Raw genomic sequence first — 19,159 nt, forward strand, 5'->3', positions numbered from 1 at the left:
GATGAGCATGTGGCAGCAACAGACCCAGTTGTGTCCGTCACCTGATCTTTCCACTATGCAGTAGCATGGCAAAAGATGTGCTGTAAGGAGCTGACAGCAAAAACCACCTGGAAATTGTCACTGTGTCCAGATTGTTACCTGCTGCAACCCGCCATGTTTCAAGCGGGAAGACTGCTGGCTTACTGCTCTGACAGTTGTGTGAGGATAAATCCTTAAAGATTTCAAGGTGAGGGTGCTCAGTTGTTCCCAGGGTGTCCAATCTTTGAGTGAGCGATGCAAAGGGAAAAACTCCTGTCAGCTATGGCATTTAGGTTTTAATTATTTTTGTTTATTTGAGGGAAGTTTAACATTGTAACTCCTTTTTCCAAAAAGGAGAGCAAGGATTGCCATAAAGTGAACGCCTCTGCTTCTTGCTGCGTAATAGTCTAAATCAGTGTATTCTGAAGAAAAGTTGCTTTCACTGTAGCTTGATGCTCTCTACTTTTTTTTTTTTTTTTTTTTTTTTACCAAAAGGTTGAATGATACTATTTGTTTTCTGTGGGAATGGTCACTTGACAGTCTTAGTCCAGGGGATAGTGCCAGTTTGCAAGTAATTTAAATGGCATATGTACTTGTATCTCTCCAAGGAGTTACTTCCCGTTCTTTCCCTATATATTTTCAGGATACTCAATATACCTTTTGATTTTTTTTTTTAATGTTTTGTGATAACATGATACCATCCTCATCATCTCCTGATCTTGTCTAACACAGCCATAGAATATTGTCTGATAATTTTTGTGGTGAAAGGGTTTATTTTTCATCTGTAATTAGATATTATCAAACCCAGTTATATGAGGATGAACTTTTTATGTTGGGAATCAATGTCTTTTTAAAGGTCAGCTGGATATATTCTTCAGGCCATTAGAGGCCGTTCCTGGGGAAGTCTTGGCCGAATGATTGTGGCAGAGGTTAAAAAGGAACTATGTGGTAATTTCTGCATTTCTAACAAGGTCTCAAAAAGCCTACAGTTACTTAAGTTCATTTGCTTTACCCATATTTTTTTTTTAAACTTGGTTGCTAGCTACAAGTTACATCTGTTGGATAAGAACTATCTCGTATAATCGAGCATCGTTTTCCTGTTTTAGCTATTTATAGACTGAGTGCCTGAGTTGTCTTTTGATCTTCTCTTTGATAAATAAACTGACCTGCTTAAGTCTGTCACTGCAAGAAATCTTAAAAACTTGAAATTTTTTAATAACTACTTAACTCCCTAGAATTTGGGGGAATTTTTTTAACTTTGAGCTTGAGAGCTGAATAGTGTTACAGCAGTCCCCTCTCTCACATGATTCTGAAGTTAATGCTCTTTTCTCTACTCTCTGCTTTCTCAATCCTTACCTTCTGGTTTCTTATTATTTCTTCTGGTCACTTTTCTATTTTTTTGTCCAAAAGACTTTTCGCCATAATTTGCTCCTGTTCATATTTTTTTTCCAAATAGTCTGATGCCTCAGGAGGCCTAAAAGAGCAAGGCTGAGAGATGCATGCTGAGCGTTTTCTGATATGCTTGGAATGAAGAATATAGATCTTTTACAAAGACTTCAACATTATTCTGTAAGGATGGAGATGTGAAAACAGTGTCTCTATTAGGACTAACACTCCTCTCCTCTAAATACCAGAGCAATGTTGTGAGCAGGGCACTGCGTACCATGCAGTTGCATGGCTGTGAACAACACTACAGAATTATGACATTTAAGAAAGACTGGCAAATCTTTTGTCTGAATATGTTTCAATAATAAACCAGCTCTGAAGTTAAATCAAAATGTAAACAACTCTAAAGGGACTTCAAGGTCTGGTGCCTTTTCTTGTTTTGTTTTTCTTGTGGACAAAATGCGATGGAGGCGGCTCAGTGAGCTTCTCTGCAGCACAAGCTTTTCTGAGCAGGTCAGGCCCAGCCAGTGCTCACCTCCTTCAGAACTGAAGAAAAAGAAGAATATCTTAATTTAAGCTAGTCAGTGGCCTTGCACTAACATACTCAAAGTTTCCCTAAAAACCCTGTGATTGATACCTCTGATCCTTGGACATAGTGGGACTTGGCACTGTAAGGCTGAAGCTTGTCTGTGCAGGAGACAGGGCTCTTCTTGCTTTGAAATCCAGAAAAAGGAGCTGAGAATCAGCACAGATGCTACTGTCTCCTGCTTAGAAAGCTGGGTGTGCTCATCAAACTCCAATATTTAGCAGAACAGCATGCTGGCATATGTGATCCTCTCTGCTGGAGAGAGGATGTCAAATAATGAATGGTTTTTAAGTTGTGTACGTCCAGGGAAACGTGTTCTTGGAGTGCATTTTGACTTTACTGCTGTAATGATGGGTCCTGATACAAGGATAACAAAAAGAAAAAGAGGATTATTTCAGAAATAATTGTTACATGTCTTCTACCTGAGAAAATCCATCCTGGAAAATCTCAGGAAGGTACAAAGCTGAAAACAGAACATTGTAGGAATTTAGTAAGAAAGTAATTCTCACAGCTTGGATAAATTTGCTAGTGTAACTATAACTATCAGTATGATTACAGTGTTTTAATCTGTTCCCATTTAGGTAAACTCCTAATCAGATTGCATCTTCTGAATTTTTTAAGTAAGTCTTTGAAGTTTCTTATGCTCTCTGCCATAAAGGAGTCTGTTAAAGTATTAGCTCTCCTGGCCAGTAATTTCACCTGTAAGAGCTCATAGTGAATGACTCTTAAGGAGGCAAAACTATCCAATTTTGTGTCTTGGGAATTTTAGTCTTCTTAAATTAATTTTTCTGAGACTTAAGGGGAAAAAAAGTTCTGGTTTTGCCAGCCCTCCATTGTTGTACATTAGAAACAGCCATTGTGTTTTGGAGCTGGTTTTATTATCAACAACAGCAGAAAAGAAAGGGGAAAAAATCCCCGAACTTCAAGGAAATCTTTTCTGACCTGGTCCCAGGGCTTCTGCATCAGGCGAGGAGGTGGCACAGACCGTGTGGAGGTGTCACCTGGCTGTGGGATGTTGTCTCCCAGCTAACAGGCGTGAGTGTGGCTGAGCTCCAGCTGTCCCCCGTCCCCCCCACCGTTGTCAAACCTCCGCTGCTGGCTTCCTGGGAGGCAGAAGGGAAGGGTGAATCACACCCTTGCAGTGTTTGCAAATGTGTCAAAGCTGGGCAGGAAGGTGCTGCTTCCTCTTTCACATCTTGCTAGGTACCAGAGTAAAAAGCTGGAGAACATCGGCGTTGAACTTGGCCAACGAAACACCAGGCGTGTGGATACCTTTGGCAAAATTACAAAGTGGAGCTGTCAGTGAGCGGCCTTAAAACAAGAAGGCTTTTGTAACAGTCTGCACCCATTTACTTATGTTTTCCTGGTTCAAAAAATGCTGATCTGTCTTTGGGAAATCATGCCGAAGGGCTTGGAAAAATGTGCCTTCCCGTATTTCTTTTCACAACCCAGAGGGCAGCAGGAAGCTTTTGTTTCTTAGCTTGTGCCTCTGGCCTGCTAACAGGGCTTTCCCAGACGTGTGCTATTAAATAGATGGCAGTGTAAGTGAGATGGGATTCTGTCTTTGCTTATGCTTTGGTTTCTATTTTTAAATTATTTTCCCAATATTAAAAAAAATCCACAGATAGTCTAATGTCTGATAGTCTGAACATAGAAAGCTGATGCTGGAGAATAACCCCTGTGCAGTTGTAAATATTGAGGCCAAAAGCGTGCAGGTGTGCTTTCTGAAATAGCACGTACGGGGATTAAGGGCCATATCTTCAGAATATTTGCTTGTAGTGCTGAGGAATCACAAGTCAGGAGCCTGGCTTTTGTGGATGCCTGGCTGTCTCCTGCACCAGGGACCTGAGTCATCAATGGACCATGTTTTAGGAGAACTAAGATGTGTGCATTGGGGAGAGGGTGTTGATACTTTTCTTGCACTCAGTGACAGCTCCCCTTTATGTGGATAAAAGCAGTAATTTTTGGTGTAGAATGGGCAGCCGTTTTTCACTATAGTTTTTGGAGCACGGGTGGAGCAGTTTTTTGTAGCATACCCCTGCTGTGCTTTCTTGGAGCCGGCGCTTTGTGGCCGTTTGCCTGTCCTGCGGTGCAGCGGGGGAGAGGGCTATGGGCCCATCGGTCCTACCGCTGGCACGTCCCAGAGCAGCCGCACAGCTAGGTGTTTCTGCTTTGATAGAGAGGCTAAGAGGGGGAAAAGTTTCAAGTTGGAAGGAGCCTCTCAGTTAAAGAAACCTATGTAAAGTGATGTGTTGTTTTCTTTTTTAGCTAAAGCTTGATCTATAGATACTCACACCAAAAATTAAAATACTGTTTATTTGAAATGCTCTGTCTTCTTAGAAACTCTCTTCCATTTCCTTGAGGGTAAAACTGTTGAGAGTCTGACCTCACAGGACTTTTGCCCAGACGTGGAATTTTTTTGGCATTTGTTTATTTATCGAAGGGAGGACACCGTGGTTTTTGCCGGTCTCTAATTTGAGAATAACTGTGGTTCTTGTGAAGGAGCTTGAGCTGGGTGTAGGCAGGTGTTGGGCAAACGTCCCGGCGCAGGTCTGCCAGCCAGCACTCCTGTCAGGCCAGTCCTTCCTTGCTTTTCAGCAGGGATCGCAAATTGCACAATATGGGCGTTTACGTATTTATTTATTTTAACAAAAACTCATATGCTCAGGCTTGAAGCAAGGTTTGGGCTGGGGTTTCAAGAAGCATAAGGCCCGTGGACCTTTCCAGTGGTGGTTGTTTAAAGTTGTCAGCGAGCTCTCTCCGTACATGGTACATTAGCTTTGTGGAGATGGCTTGGGACACAGGGTTGGTCTCTGAAGGTAGATAGGTAGTCACTTCTGGCTGCTTCCTGCCCTTTTCTTTGGGTTTTGGGTTTCTTTTTTTTCAGCTGAGCCCTTCCTTGGAGGTAAAGCTGTTGTTTCTGTGGCGCTTTCCCCAGGAAACCATAATTAGGTAAGAGAAAGTGAGGAGGTTTTTCTGCCTGGCTGCTAAAAGAGTGGGGGGGGTGTGTGTCGTGAGTCCATCCTGGCTCTCTCTCGCAGTGAGCTTTTGGTAAAGCTGCGGTGAGATCTGGTTCCCCTGCTGTACGCGGGGATGGCATGGCTCCACGGCGGTGACATCTGCCAGGCAGGGCCCTGCTCCTCCAGGATGCGGGTGCTTGTGCCGCAGAGGGGTGTTCCTGCCCTCCTGGTTACAGCTGAGGGCAGCGCTCAGATACTGCCTTCATAAGTAGGTGCATGGTTTTGCTCTGGTAAGTGGGGGAAAATAACTTGCAAAGCCCTATAGAAAAAAAGAGACAGCTTGATTAGAGGTGTTACCTTAAAAATGAGGAATTTTTGACTCCACTGAGGAGGATGAGTAGGTCGTTGTACAGAAGTGGATGACTGAGCTGTTCTTCACCCCACGTTTTCTTCCTAAAATTTCTTCTTGTTGCTGTTCTTGGTTCAAACCCCCATGCAGTGGCAGCAGTCAGAGGTTTACAGAGATTGCCATGACCTTGAGGGGTTTTGTGCCTCTCTGTCACTAACTACTCAAAGCAGATCTGGATGTCCTCGGACGTGAAACACTGGAGACTGCTGGCACCTTTCGACAGCCAGGTCTCCTGAAGATGGGCTGGCAGTTGTATCTGTGGATAAGGGTTTGAAGACTCGTCGGCTCAAAACTGAAACCTTACAGAAAAGTTTTATACCTGCACTTGTTACAGGATTTTTCTGTGTTTATTGTAACTGAAGCAGACCACAGAATAACTTTCCTTCTGGTTTAACCAGAGAAGGTTACATAGTAGTTTTCCTTTCTTTACTGTGCATTAGAGGTCATCCTTTCCTCTATTTTTTGTGTATTTCTGGTGTGCAGCCATGGGGGAAGAGTAACATTTCTCAACTCATAAAAGTAAGGAGGAGATTGTTAAGTCTTTTTTTAAACTTGTATACTAAAACCAGCTGGGTTTCAGTTTGACTGTTGGCCTTCCATTTTGGTTGAAGGGAAACTGCACATTTCCCACAACATACATAGTTCCCTGCTCTTCATATTACTAATTTGTTTTCTGTGTATATAATAACATATAAAAAGTTATATGTATGTATGTATACATATCTATATGTATGTATTTTTTAACCAGGTGCAAAATGACTGCTCAAGTAACACTGGAGGATGCCTTGTCCAATGTGGATCTCTTGGAAGAATTACCTTTGCCAGATCAGCAACCGTGTATTGAACCCCCGCCATCATCTCTGCTTTACCAGGTGTGTTGTCATTGCAGGAAAAAGAGTTTTTCCATTTCCTATTGCTGTTAAGAAAAAGAGTATGTGCTTTTCAAAACAAAAACAAAGTGTGTTTAGATTTGCTATATATATATAAAAATTCTTTTCCCTACCAAGGATTAAATTCTGCATGTTGCTTTCCCTGCAGCCAAACTTCAACACTAATTTTGAAGACAGAAATGCATTTGTCACTGGCATTGCACGATATATTGAGCAAGCTACAGTCCATTCTAGCATGGTAAGTAGATGTTCACATATATACTTTTGTGTTAACTTGGAATAAAAGGAGAGGAACATGTCTTCTTGTATTTCATTTTAAGAATTGTGGTAGCAGAAAATGAGAAACGAGGTTACCTACAACACTTCCAGGAGGTAGCGAAATCAAAAAGTGTGTAGCTTTTCTTTTTTCTTAAATGAACTTCTTGATAATTTTAAAATGGTCTTTCTTCTTGATCAACCAATGTTGCTCAAAAGTTTCTTGCTTTCATTGTGCATTTTTCCAGTATTCTGAGGTGAGCTGGTTGTATTGACAGGTAGCTGCTGTAACTTGAGTGAAAAATTACCTTCCATCCTCCCAAATTTCTACTGCTTCTCTGTCAGTTTAGTGGTGTTGAAGAGTTATTGTTGGCTTCCTCACTGTGGAGTGTGTATGTTAGTGGTTTATTGGCATGCTTTTGTGTAAGGTATTCTGTGGTTTTTAAACAGTTCCACAATATAAGATAAGACTTCATACTAGTAACTCCATCCATCTCTGCTGATGGTGTTGCTGTTTTGGGATACAAAAGAACTTCCAGGCTGCAAATGCTGGTCTGTACTGAACTCGTTGTCGTTTCATGGCACTCTTGGAAAATGAGGAATAATGTGTCTTGTAATTCTAGAAGCCAATTCACTAACAGTGGAATGGGCAAGTTAAGCACCTGATTACATGCTACTGAAAATTATGTACATTTACACCAATATACTCTTAAAATTACCTGGCGACCGCTTAACCTGTTCTCATTGTTTGGATGTTGTAGGCCCTCTCCTTTGACATGTAAAAAAGGATATTGCTCTACATGTGCTGACTTTCATCCTTGACCATTCCACCTTCAGTATCCGAGTTTAAAAAGAAAAACAAATACCCCCACCCCCCCTTCAGATTAGCATTTTTATTTATAGATCACAGTGTCTTTAGTTTTGGGAAGAAAGAACAACACAAAAACCAATCTGATCTGGGAAGATAATAATTTTTGTCATTAGGTAGGCATAATTGCTGCAGTTGTTGATTAGTGATCTGGTAGGTGTTTGTTGGCTTACGTAGTATGAAGATGATGTGAATTCTCTCAGAATTAGGTTGGGTGCTGAAACAGGTGACTGAGAATAAATGAAATTTTTTTTAGCTGTTGGATTATAGCCAAGCTGGACATCAGTAGCTGGTCAGCTCTAATACATGTAATATGCCAGCTGAGCCTATGAATTTTGGTAATATTATTTTACGTACATACAGTGTGATGTATCATTCAGCTTGCAATATCTTTGTGTTTGTACATATACATTCTGATAAGAGAATAGGTTTGTTTGGACAAAGTTTTGGAATGGTGGAAGACAAGTGCATTTAACCGTTTTGTATTACAATACCTAATTATGTTGAGTGTCTTTCTTACAGAATGAAATGCTAGAAGAGGGTCAGGAATATGCAGTCATGTTATACACATGGAGAAGCTGCTCAAGAGCCATTCCTCAGGTAAAGGATGAAAATTAAACTGTCATGCATCATGTGAAATTCTGTCTTGTTTTGGTGTGGAGTTGCACCGATATAGCTTTATCAAGGAGCTATGAAATGTAGTCTACTTTGTCTCCCAAATAGGCAAGCTGGGCCTGCCATAGTGTCTTTTAGCACTTGAGGATCAGTTGGTCTCTTAAGTTGGACCCCCCCCAACTTAATACTTAAGTTCAGAACAGGTTTAACAGGTGGCATAGCATGTAATAATTACAATTCAGGTTAAACATTTAAGTTTCTAGACATCCTAGGTAGTAATTTTCTGAATGTCAGCGCTATGCAGTGTTTTATTGATCTGTATGCAAATTAAAACCCTGTGAATAGGTGAGAAGTTCACAGGTGGTCTCAAGTGTCTGGGAATGGTTGTACAGGGGTGGGGTGGGATGCATCTTAATATTCTTAAGATGCATCAGAAAACTGAACAAAATTATAACCATGAGCTGACACCTGCCTGCTTTATAAGGAGTTTGTAATGCAACTATTTTTGTACTGAAATGCAAGGAAGGCTTATCCTGTGGTTTAAATATTTAGAGTGGAAATCAGGTAATCTGTTTTAATTTCTGGTTTTGGCCCTATTTTACTGCATGACTTTCAGCAAGTGGCTTAATAATGTGGAAAGAATATTGTCCTAGCCATACAGAGGTGTTTGAAAACTAAATTATTTGCTGTGAGGTAACAGAGAGAAAAAACATAGGATTTTTATTATTATTTTTTTAACACACAGAGTTAATCTTAGAAGGCTAGCATAAAATTACCAAAACTGGCAATTTATGCCTTAAGTTTGTCTCTTTAGGATGATAATACATTTTCTCAAGTTGTCATTGGGGATCTTAGTTTCTGAGGCTTTATCAGGAAAAGTTCCAAGTGTAATGATCTCTTTATTTGTCCTCAGGTCAAGTGCAACGAGCAGCCTAACAGAGTAGAAATTTATGAGAAAACTGTGGAAGTTCTGGAGCCAGAAGTCACAAAACTGATGAATTTTATGTATTTTCAGGTAAAAGGAATGGAAACAACATTTGTCAGTAGGCTTGTATTTTTATATTCCTATTTTGTATGCTTGATATTGTGTGCTCAGATACTGAACCTATTCATTATATTTGGTAAAAAACCTCCATATTGTCTCACAGAAGGGCAGAATTTCTAATGCCTATCTTAAAAACTTAAGGTGATTTCCATTAAGACTTTCAGCATAAAATTGAAGGTAATTGCATATGGTCCCTATGTAGCACATGGGGACAGTTCTGGCACTTTAGGAAGAAAGGAAATAGAAATATAATACGTTTCACATGTATACATAAAAGCATCTCGGCACAGAAACCATTTGTTGGGGGGTGAGGGATCCACAAGTCTGGACACCAGAGCAGCAGGTGCAACTTTGCTACAGAAATTCATAATTGATGCAAGCTAACCCAGTTGTCGTGACCTGCCAGCCACCCGAGCTACATGGGCGCTGGAGAATAGCATTCTGTCTTGCTTTCTCCTCCCGTGCTGGCAGCTTGCCATTTGGTTCAATGGACTGAGGATGTTTCCAGGCATTATTTGGAGGGAGCCAGAGCAGCTAGAGCCTGAGAGCCCTGGAGCACACAGGAAGAGGAGACTGAATGAAATGTAGTATTTCCTGTTATCTTCCCCAACTGGCGGATCTTACTGACTATGAACAATCTCCTTTTGTTCAAGCTTAGTGCTCTAAACTCAGAACAGATTCCTCTTTACATTCGAAATTGCTGTCTTTTGTGTACTTATAATCTTCATCTCAAATGGCCCTGATGTGCACTTGGAAATAAGCCCTCAAATAAACATGCGGCAGGATGATTTTGCAAGTTGGCATGTACTGCTATTAATCAGTGTGCTGTGGGTTTTTTTTGTTTTAAGAGAATATACCTATAATCTGCCTTGTAATGCACATATACTTTCTCACTAAAGAAGATGAAATCACTTGTTTCAAAGGGATTTTAAACTTTTATTACTTTAATCTGCAAATAACCTTGCCCCTTGTGCCAGGCAAGCTCTGTGGCAAAAATCACTGGTGACACTTGTAGCAAGTACACAGATGTGGAGCTGCAAAGTCTGTGCTGATGCCTTGTTAGCCTTGCATGCTTTAAACATTTTTCTGCTTCAGTGGCGCTTTTCATTGGACCAGCTCCAGTTACACAATGAAACCTTTTTCCTGGAAATGTCATGGCTTTTACTCCCTGTTTCTTCTCTTTTTCCCCCCTTTAGAGAAACGCAATTGAACGATTTTGTGGGGAGGTGAGACGCTTGTGCCATGCGGAGAGGAGGAAGGACTTTGTGTCTGAAGCATATCTGATCACGCTGGGCAAATTCATCAACATGTTTGCGGTATTGGATGAGCTGAAAAATATGAAGTGCAGCGTGAAGAACGACCATTCAGCCTACAAGCGGTAAGTGGCAAGGAGCAACAGCAGCCAGGTTTCTGCTGCCAGGATACAGGCCTCCCACGAGATGGCAGCAGCTGCTCTTTTCTGACAGCTTTCTCTTCAAAAGTAGTCCCTTCACGTGTGGGACAGATTACCCTGAAACGAGGGATGCATTGACTGCAGTTAGGCAGTTGAGTAAATCTATTTTCTTTATGCTGTTCTTCCAGCAGCAAAAGGTTCTTCTGCCTTTTAATGCCAAGCTGTCAAATACTTCTGTCTTGGTGTACACTAAACATAATGAATATACTTCGCTCAATAAAGCTTTTCTTTTTAAGTTTGAGAGGAAACCGTCTTTCTGGTTGCTTGTGCCACTTCTGTTCTGTTCTATCCTATCCTATTTTTGGCATCCACTTTTGACATTTGTGGCTGAGAGTTGTTACACTTGTTCTTAAGACATTTCAGCTTTGCAATTCAAGGTCGTTGTGACCGCAGGTGTAGCAAGGGAGAGGTGGAGGGTGGGATATCAGTGGCCAAGTTCTGTGCTTGAGCTGCCAGATGGTATCAGGTATCTTTTGTTGAACATGGTGGTCAGAGCAGCAGGGGAAGACAGTCTTTATGCCAGCTGTAGCATCTGTGGTCTTTCATAAAGGAAACCATTTAGGCAATGACTAGCCAATTTTATCTATGCTGCTTCCACTTACATGAGATTTAGTTTCTAGCTCTACCAGTAGCTGCCTTTTGTAGTTGTCGTGCCTGGAGACCTCTTAAACTTACTTGGTTTGCATTTTTTTTCTTTGGAAGCGTGCTTCTGGAGGACAAACTCTGTTTTCTGGAAGGCTGACTTTTCCTGGGTTGTTGCGTGGCTTGGGTCTATAGAGTCACTGCTGCCCCCATCAGTTGAGGGACATACCCAATGGTTTTTGGGTTGGGTTGGATTGGGTCTTTTAACTAGGCTGCAGTGGGGGATTTGGGATTGGAAAACAGTTCATTTGGGATAAATTAAATCCATATCTCTCTTATAGGGAACGTTCACCTTTCTTTTCAGCTATTTTCCTAAAAAGCCTTCCCTTTATCTTTTATGAAACAGGCTCTTGACACAGATTTGTTGAGTCCATAGCCTGTGTTTGGATAACTCACTTTTATGAAGCTGTGGCAAAAAAGTACTGTCTGTGTTTGCCAAGCTCTCTTTCTGCTTGATTCAGGACTTTGGAGATGGGAGATGCACTGAGGTTTACAATCCTGTACAAGCAGTGAATGATACACCATTGTACTGGCAGTTAAAGATGTGCTGACAACTTACAGTTCCCCTGGTAGATTTGGGAACGAGTATGTTTCTATTGAGAGGGGATGGATTTGGTTACAAGCAGTCCTGACGAAGGGAAATACTGTTTTTTTTCTGTTTTCAAAGAGCTGCTCAGTTCCTGCGGAAAATGGCAGATCCTCAGTCCATTCAAGAATCCCAGAACCTCTCCATGTTCCTTGCCAACCACAACAAGATAACACAGGTAAGCTTTAATTGTCTTTTTGCAAAATACCTAATGCTTTATAAAACTATTAAAATAAAACTTTTCCAGTTTGGTAGTTACCGTTGTTCCCCAGGGAGTATAACTAGTTGACTAATATCCTTTTCTTCTTTTTTTCCAGTCTTTACAGCAGCAGTTGGAGGTGATCGTTGGCTATGAAGAACTGCTTGCGGATATTGTAAATTTGTGTGTGGACTACTATGAGAACAAAATGTATCTAACGCCCAGTGAGAAACATATGCTTTTGAAAGTAAGTTTCTTTCTGGTACAAAATTATAAAAGAATTGTTCAGGCAGGACACAGATGTCTGAATTCCTGGAGTTTTTTGTTTTGCCTTTTTTTTTAAAAATGAACCAGATTAACCAAATAACTCAAATTGTTCCTTTTTTCTCCCCCCCCCCTTGTCTTTTTATTATATTTTATGCTAAATCTATTTAGAAAGTTTCTAATCCATTTTTGTTTTTCATAAATTGAAGTTGACCCAATTGAACTGCAGCCTGGCTAGGAAACCAGTTCTATGGAATTGTGTTTCTATGAAGTACAACAGCAGAAAGGAACTACTACGTTTTATATTTAGATATGTGGCAAGTTTGTATAAAAAGCTTTTGGAGGTGAGGCTGTGTATCAAAGATTTCAGGGAACACGTAGCTTAAAATTGGGGTTAGAAAGTAGGTAAGTTTAGTTAGCTGGAATATGTACATGTAATAAGAGAGTGCTGGGCAATATGAAGTGTGGTTGATCTTATCAGCTGCATGTCTTGCAGTGGAAGAAAAGATATAGAGTAAGAATTGAAAATTTGCCTCATGACAAATATTTTGAGTCACTTCAGTGTTTAACTTCTGAAGAGCTCTGTTTAGTAGGACCAAATGGAAGTATCCTGAAACAGTACACGAACTCTAGAGCATTTGCGTTCTGTCTGCAGGGATGTCCAATGTGTCTTTCATATTTAGGCCTTTTGTTCAGTAAATGCGTGCTTAGAATACATTAAGTGGCTAATGCTCAGCTCCTACTATTGTAAATATTGAATTATAACTTTATGTTAATGAATAACTTGGACAAAATGTAATCAGATTTTTTTTTTGGATGCTTCTGAGCTCTTGTGTGTATAATTCAGAGATACGCTGAAAGCCATAAAAAGCAATAGCTCAGAGATGTTAGATCTAAAATTCTGTTACAGATCAGTTTGCACTTACAGAATTCTAATAAAATGGAAGTGGAAAAAAAACCTGTCTAAAAATAGCCAGACTCTAGTTTCAGTGAGGTTTTTTTTGTATGCTAAACCTTTATACAAACAAGTAGCATCTTTTAAGGATAACTGATCAGGCTAATGTTAATGTAAAAACTACTAATATACATATAATAAAAGAATACTACAGAAATGCAGGTATTTGAAAATACATTCTGTTTGAAGGAGGGTGGGTGTTTCAGGACTGTGTTTAAAATACTACTTTTTTTTTTAATGACATGAAGAACAGTCTTACTGCAGCAGGTTTTTACCTCTGAGGTGCTTTTGCAGAGAGGTTTGGTTTTTTTCTTTTTCAGGTTATGGGCTTTGGATTGTACCTGATGGATGGAAGTGTCAGTAACATCTATAAGCTTGATGCAAAGAAAAGGATAAATTTAACCAAGATAGACAAGTTCTTTAAGGTTGGTTAAGATGTGGTCTTAATATGTGATTTTAAAGGTAATTCCCCTTGCATTTTAAATGTAATTAAATAGAATAAAGATCACTTTGGACTATAATATGGGTACATAATGGTTTCCTTTCACTAAGATTTGTATTTAATAGTTTATCTAATCTGATTTATTCCCGTTGTACAGCAGTTGCAGGTTGTCCCACTGTTTGGTGACATGCAGATTGAACTTGCAAGATACATTAAGACCAGTGCGCATTACGAGGAAAATAAATCCAGGTAAGGGGGAGAAGGAGACAAAGAAGGGAGTGTCTGGGCTGGGGAAAGTCAGACCCTTGGAGTATATTTTCATAATCATCCGTTAGTCTGTGGATCTGTGGTAATTACTTTAATAGGATTTTCACTTTGGTCTACTTTTTGGTGTGGGTATTTCACTATTAATGTACTTCATGTAATAGATACAACTAAAGAAACAAGTTGTTTAAAGACCTTTCTATGCTGCTGAGCTCATTCTTGCATCTGTGACATTTCTTATCACCTGGATTGTAGGAAATGAATTTTATCTTACACTAATTTCATTTTTATTTTTTCCTTTAAATATGAAACTTTCTTTAAAAGAAATGAAGGATTTTACTAAGCAAGGTGAGCAGTAGTAGTGCATGGGTAAATAGGCATGTGTATATTGTATATGGAGCAGCAACTTAGCTTGTCTCCCCCCCTCTTTTTTTTTTGGCTAGGTGTGCAGCACAGCAAAATGGCTTGAAAATGCAGCCAGTTTTTACATAAATGGTTCCATGGTTTATGGTTATTGCTTTGTTTTAGTGAACGTTTCCATGCTCCTTCAAGACCTTCCCTCTATGCAGTTACATGAATTTAGAATGTAGTGCTTTGCATTTTGATTCCTGCAGAAAAAACACATAACCTGCATGTAATTGCTAAGAGAAAATCAACAGCAGTGGGCCTACTGAGCTACTAAAAATATGAGGCTACTTAACATGACATTCTTGGTAGCATGTCTTTTGTGTCCCTCTTGATAACAATTTGATAGTATTTAATAATGCCTTTTTTTTAATAGTTGGGAGCATACTGTAGGCTTTTCATAGTTAAACAAGAATAACAAAAAACAGTCTGAAGTTAGATGTATCTTGGAGCCTATACCTATACTTCTGCCCTGCCTTTCAATACTTTTCGGTCCTGCCCCTAAGTGTATGCTCCTGAAGAGAGATGCCAGTTTGTATTTCATAGCAGCAGCCTTCAAAAAAATACAGAAAAGAAAAAAGTGGGTTTTTTAAGACTTGGAAGAAGTGCTGTTTGAACTCAGAAGGGCAATCCATCGCTAATGGATTGTGCAGGTTCAGAGGCAGAGGTGTGAGGAGAGGAAAGACCTCCAATAGAGAAGGAAGATTTTTTTTAAAAAAGTCACTCATTGTGGTTCGTTCTTTGCAGTATCAGTTGTACTGTTTATTGCCTGAACTGATTTAGGTGGGGTTTTTTTGTCATCTGAAACAGATGGACATGCACGTCTTCTAGCAGCAGTCCCCAGTACAATATATGTGAGCAGATGATCCAAATCAGAGAAGACCATATGCGTTTCATATCAGAACTGGCTCGTTACAGCAACAGTGAGGTGTGTGGGATTAGAGCTATTAATACAAATTTCATGTCACTGATTAACATTTTTTGTTAAATATCTCAACAGCAGGTAAACCTCAGGCTACGTAAATGACAAAGCTTGATCACCTGAATCAAGAAAAGCCGTCTGCAGGGCTAGTACCCAGTCTCTGCATGATATTTACACTATTTACATTTAAAATTGTAATGATACATCATACAAACTGCAGTATTCTTCTGCTTATACATATATATCTATATATCTATATATATCTCTACGATATATATCCTAGAACTTTTGGCATGTCTCTTTTGGAATAGGTTGTCTAGCCTTTGCTCCAAATGGGTGCTCATGGCAGTTTAAATGAAACTAAAAGTTAAGGGATTAGCTAAAAAAAAAAAAAAAAAGAAATGCGCATGTATACACACAAGTATACATATATAGAACTTATAATATATATATTATAATATATAAGTGTCTTGAATTCATCTGCAACAATAGTTTGGTGATTAGGGATACCAGTGGTTTCCATCACTTGACCAAAATCTGTGAAGTTTAACTATGTAACTCTCTGGAAGAAAAAGCTGATATTAATGCAGGTGTTAGTACGTGATGCTGTTTTAAGGCTTAAAAGAAATCTATGTAGAAATTTGGCTATGGATGCTGGATACAGGATGTTCTGATGTGGGTTTGGGTTTTTTTTATTGTTTAATAATGTTCTAGGTGGTGACTGGGTCTGGTCGACAGGAAGCTCAAAAAACAGATGCGGAGTATCGGAAGCTCTTTGATCTCTCTCTCCAAGGCCTGCAGCTTCTCTCCCAGTGGAGTGCACATGTCATGGAAGTGGTATGTTACCTGGGGGATAAAACCAGATGAAAAAGAGGCGGCTTGGTGAGGTTGGACAGGCTTTGCTTTAATGGAATGAAAAATGTGTGTTGTGTGTTGTTCCCTTAGTTCCCCTCTTCCTTCTTCCTTCACTCCTTTTCTCCTCCTGCTCCAAACCACGTTCTCAGAGGAAGGCATATGAAGTTCTCAGAGGCTAGGAGTAATGTTGCTGCTTTGAAGATCCAGTAACATGTACAATCTCATACAGTATATTCAACTTGTTATATTTAATGGATAGGTGATCACCTGTGAGCCTTGACCAGATATTTTTATGTTGCTCTTGATACGTACATTTTGTAGACTAAGACTTCATTATTTTCCTCTGAACGTTGGTTAAAATTATATTCTGTTAGAAATATCCATACCAACATGCAGTCACACAGGAACAGCTTCAACTGGCTATGTTTAGACATCATCGCTTAGTAAATTGAAGCATGTAAGGTCTTAACCAAAGACACAAAAATGAATGGAAAGGCTCCCATTGGCTTTAGGTTAGGCTTTTAGTCAAAAGGAAAGTAAACGTGGGGAAAGGAAAATTTGAGAGGTGATGAGGGAGGGGAAATGAAGAACCTGTAGGGTTGTTTCTCTATATTTTAATAATTTATTTTAAAAACAGATGTCAGTTAGAAAAGTGACTGTGTTTTTTCCAATAAGAAACTGCTTAAGGCAGAAATTGAAGAGGAGGATGCAGGAGTCCTTTTTATGCTGCAGACACTTGGATAAAAGCTGCATGTCTTATCTGCACCAAAGCATGTTCTAGGAAGGGTTGAAACAGGTGACGTATTGTATGAGAGAAGCCAGACTTGCTCCTCCTCTGCCTCTGATGTCTGAGGGAGCATCAAGGCACTTGTACTGTGTGAATCCAGTGTGGTCACAGTGGGCATAGCTAGAGACCCAGTTTTCTTTCCCTTCTGTATTTTTAACTGCCTCTTTTAAAGCCAGTAGCTGAGTCATGCTTTTTCCTGTATTATCCTATTCCTATTTAAATCAAGAGTGTATTTTATGGTGAAAATCTTGTTCTCCTTTTCTCCTTCTGAAGAGAGGTTGCTGTCATCTATTTCTGGCCTCTGCAACTCCCAGGCTTGCTCCCTTTATTTCTGTCATTGCAAATTGCTGCATTCAGGCTCTCTCTTCACAGTGACAATCTTCCTATTTTCTTATATCTCTGTAGAAATTATATTTTATTATATCTCTGTAGAAAGTCTCTTGTTCTTAGCTCTGTTTTTATCCTCCCAGTTCCAGAACAAACTTTCTCTGAGGACCACAGCAGGGTTTTTTGCCTATTATCACTGCTTTTCTTTGTCTTTCTGATTTGTATGGATTCCCTTAAGTACTTCTCATGTAAGTTTGTGTTCACCTTCTCCCTGTCCTCCTACTGAGGATTTATTCTGATCTGGAGTATCCTACTTATTTACCTGTCTTCTGCATTCACTTATTATCCATGAACCTTGTTACATGCATCACATTCAGATAAAAAGCTTCAGCATACAATTGATGTCCATCTTAACCCTGTGAACTTAATGCCCCCAAAACACTTCATCTTTGTTTAATAAGTTCCCCAGTGTCCTCTTTGTAGCAGTTAGGTTGCAGGGTGTGACGCTGTTCTTTGCCATAGGTAAATTGGTGCAAATATTAATCCATTATAGTAGGCAAATTTATATCGCTCTGTAATCTAACGCTCATGCAAAGATGCTATCAACCAGACCTTACTATTCACTGAAATCAAACTGTGAGAAAATTGTATTTGAAGGTGACTAGGATTTTTCACTAGATGTACCCTGATGGATATTAGATCAGCCTGGCACTGCTCAGGAACATTTTGAGCTGTGTTTGCAGTGACTGAAAAGGCAGTATTTAAGAGAAATGCATGCTGTGATATTGTAACAGATAATACAGCTATTTCCACACCTTTAAGCCTAGTAAACATAAAAAACCCCAAACAAACAAACAAAAAAAACCCAAAAACCAAACCAACCAAACAAAAAAACTGTGTAGTTTTCCAGTTATCTTTTGAATTCTAAATGTGAATATTTGACTAAGTTGGAAGCTCCTTTTCCTGTGCGTGAGTGTGATGGATTTTTTTGTTATGCTCTGAGGTCTCTCTGTGTTTCTCATGCTTGAAATGGAGAAGAAACTTCTGCCTACACTAGCATTTGCTCAGTAAAAAATACCCTGAAGTGCATTACCTGCTGAGTGTGAATTGCATTTTTTGAGCTAATACAGGATCGTTGGCTTTCAAGAAAATTTGTTAGGCAAATTATTGTTTGGCATTTCCACTAGACAGTAGTTTCAGAATTTATGCAGATTTTGAGAATAGTACCAAATATTATTTTTCAGATATTCTTGGAAACACTGGAGTATTTCTTAAAGCAAATTATTTGTGTCCAGCTATGTTTTGTGTTTCTCAGGTCTTTTTTTTTTCCCCCCTCTCCCAATCTTTTTTCTCCCTATTCTGCTGTGTGAACTGCAGTATTCATGGAAGCTGGTACACCCAACTGACAAATATTCTAATAAAGATTGTCCTGACAATGCGGAAGAGTATGAAAGAGCAACAAGATACAATTATACCAGTGAGGAGAAGTTTGCTTTGGTTGAGGTAAGATAAATCTTTTTCTAAAATAATTTTCCAGAGATTAATTCTATAGAAAGGAGAACATTCTCTATAATCATTTTCTATACCCAGTGCAAAAAGACAGCATGCCTTGTGTTGAGTCTGAAAGGGTATGTTTTCCTCCATTCAATCTGTAGGAGGAGCACAGGAAAACTATCCTTTATCTTTTGGAACTTGTTAATTCCCCTTTTATAATTTTCTGTATTTAAAAAAGGCGGTTTTGAACAATTACACAAACAAAATAAGAAAAATACACTTTTTTTTTTTTTTTCCAGGTGATTGCCATGATCAAAGGTCTTCAGGTGCTGATGGGAAGGATGGAAAGTGTCTTCAATCATGCCATTCGCCATACCATTTATGCAGCTCTTCAGGACTTTGCCCAGGTCACGCTTAGAGAGCCATTAAGACAAGCCATTAAAAAGAAGAAAAATGTCATTCAGAGGTAACATTCTTGTTTTCATCTTCTCCTGTATTCTTTCCCCCAAATCTTACTAAATTTATTCCAGAA

At 39.4% G+C, this 19,159-nt stretch overlaps 1 protein-coding gene across 3 annotated transcripts in view; it reads left to right on the forward strand.

Annotated features, from left to right (window-relative positions):
• CYFIP1 (cytoplasmic FMR1 interacting protein 1) overlaps positions 1-19,159 on the forward strand; it is a 78,127-nt gene that overhangs the window by 13,136 nt on the left and 45,832 nt on the right. For all 3 annotated transcript variants that reach the window (XM_072849604.1, XM_072849606.1, XM_072849605.1), the window contains exons 2-14: positions 6,108-6,231; positions 6,398-6,487; positions 7,895-7,972; positions 8,901-9,002; positions 10,229-10,410; positions 11,795-11,891; positions 12,031-12,159; positions 13,452-13,556; positions 13,731-13,822; positions 15,053-15,170; positions 15,879-16,001; positions 18,511-18,636; positions 18,927-19,093. In XM_072849604.1, the coding sequence (XP_072705705.1) occupies positions 6,115-6,231; positions 6,398-6,487; positions 7,895-7,972; positions 8,901-9,002; positions 10,229-10,410; positions 11,795-11,891; positions 12,031-12,159; positions 13,452-13,556; positions 13,731-13,822; positions 15,053-15,170; positions 15,879-16,001; positions 18,511-18,636; positions 18,927-19,093 (1,526 nt within the window). In that variant the 5' untranslated portion in view covers positions 6,108-6,114. The remainder of the gene's footprint in view (positions 1-6,107; positions 6,232-6,397; positions 6,488-7,894; positions 7,973-8,900; positions 9,003-10,228; positions 10,411-11,794; positions 11,892-12,030; positions 12,160-13,451; positions 13,557-13,730; positions 13,823-15,052; positions 15,171-15,878; positions 16,002-18,510; positions 18,637-18,926; positions 19,094-19,159) is intronic.

The sequence above is a fragment of the Ciconia boyciana genome, chromosome 1 (assembly GCF_034638445.1).
Source record: "Ciconia boyciana chromosome 1, ASM3463844v1, whole genome shotgun sequence".
NCBI lineage: Eukaryota > Metazoa > Chordata > Aves > Ciconiiformes > Ciconiidae > Ciconia > Ciconia boyciana.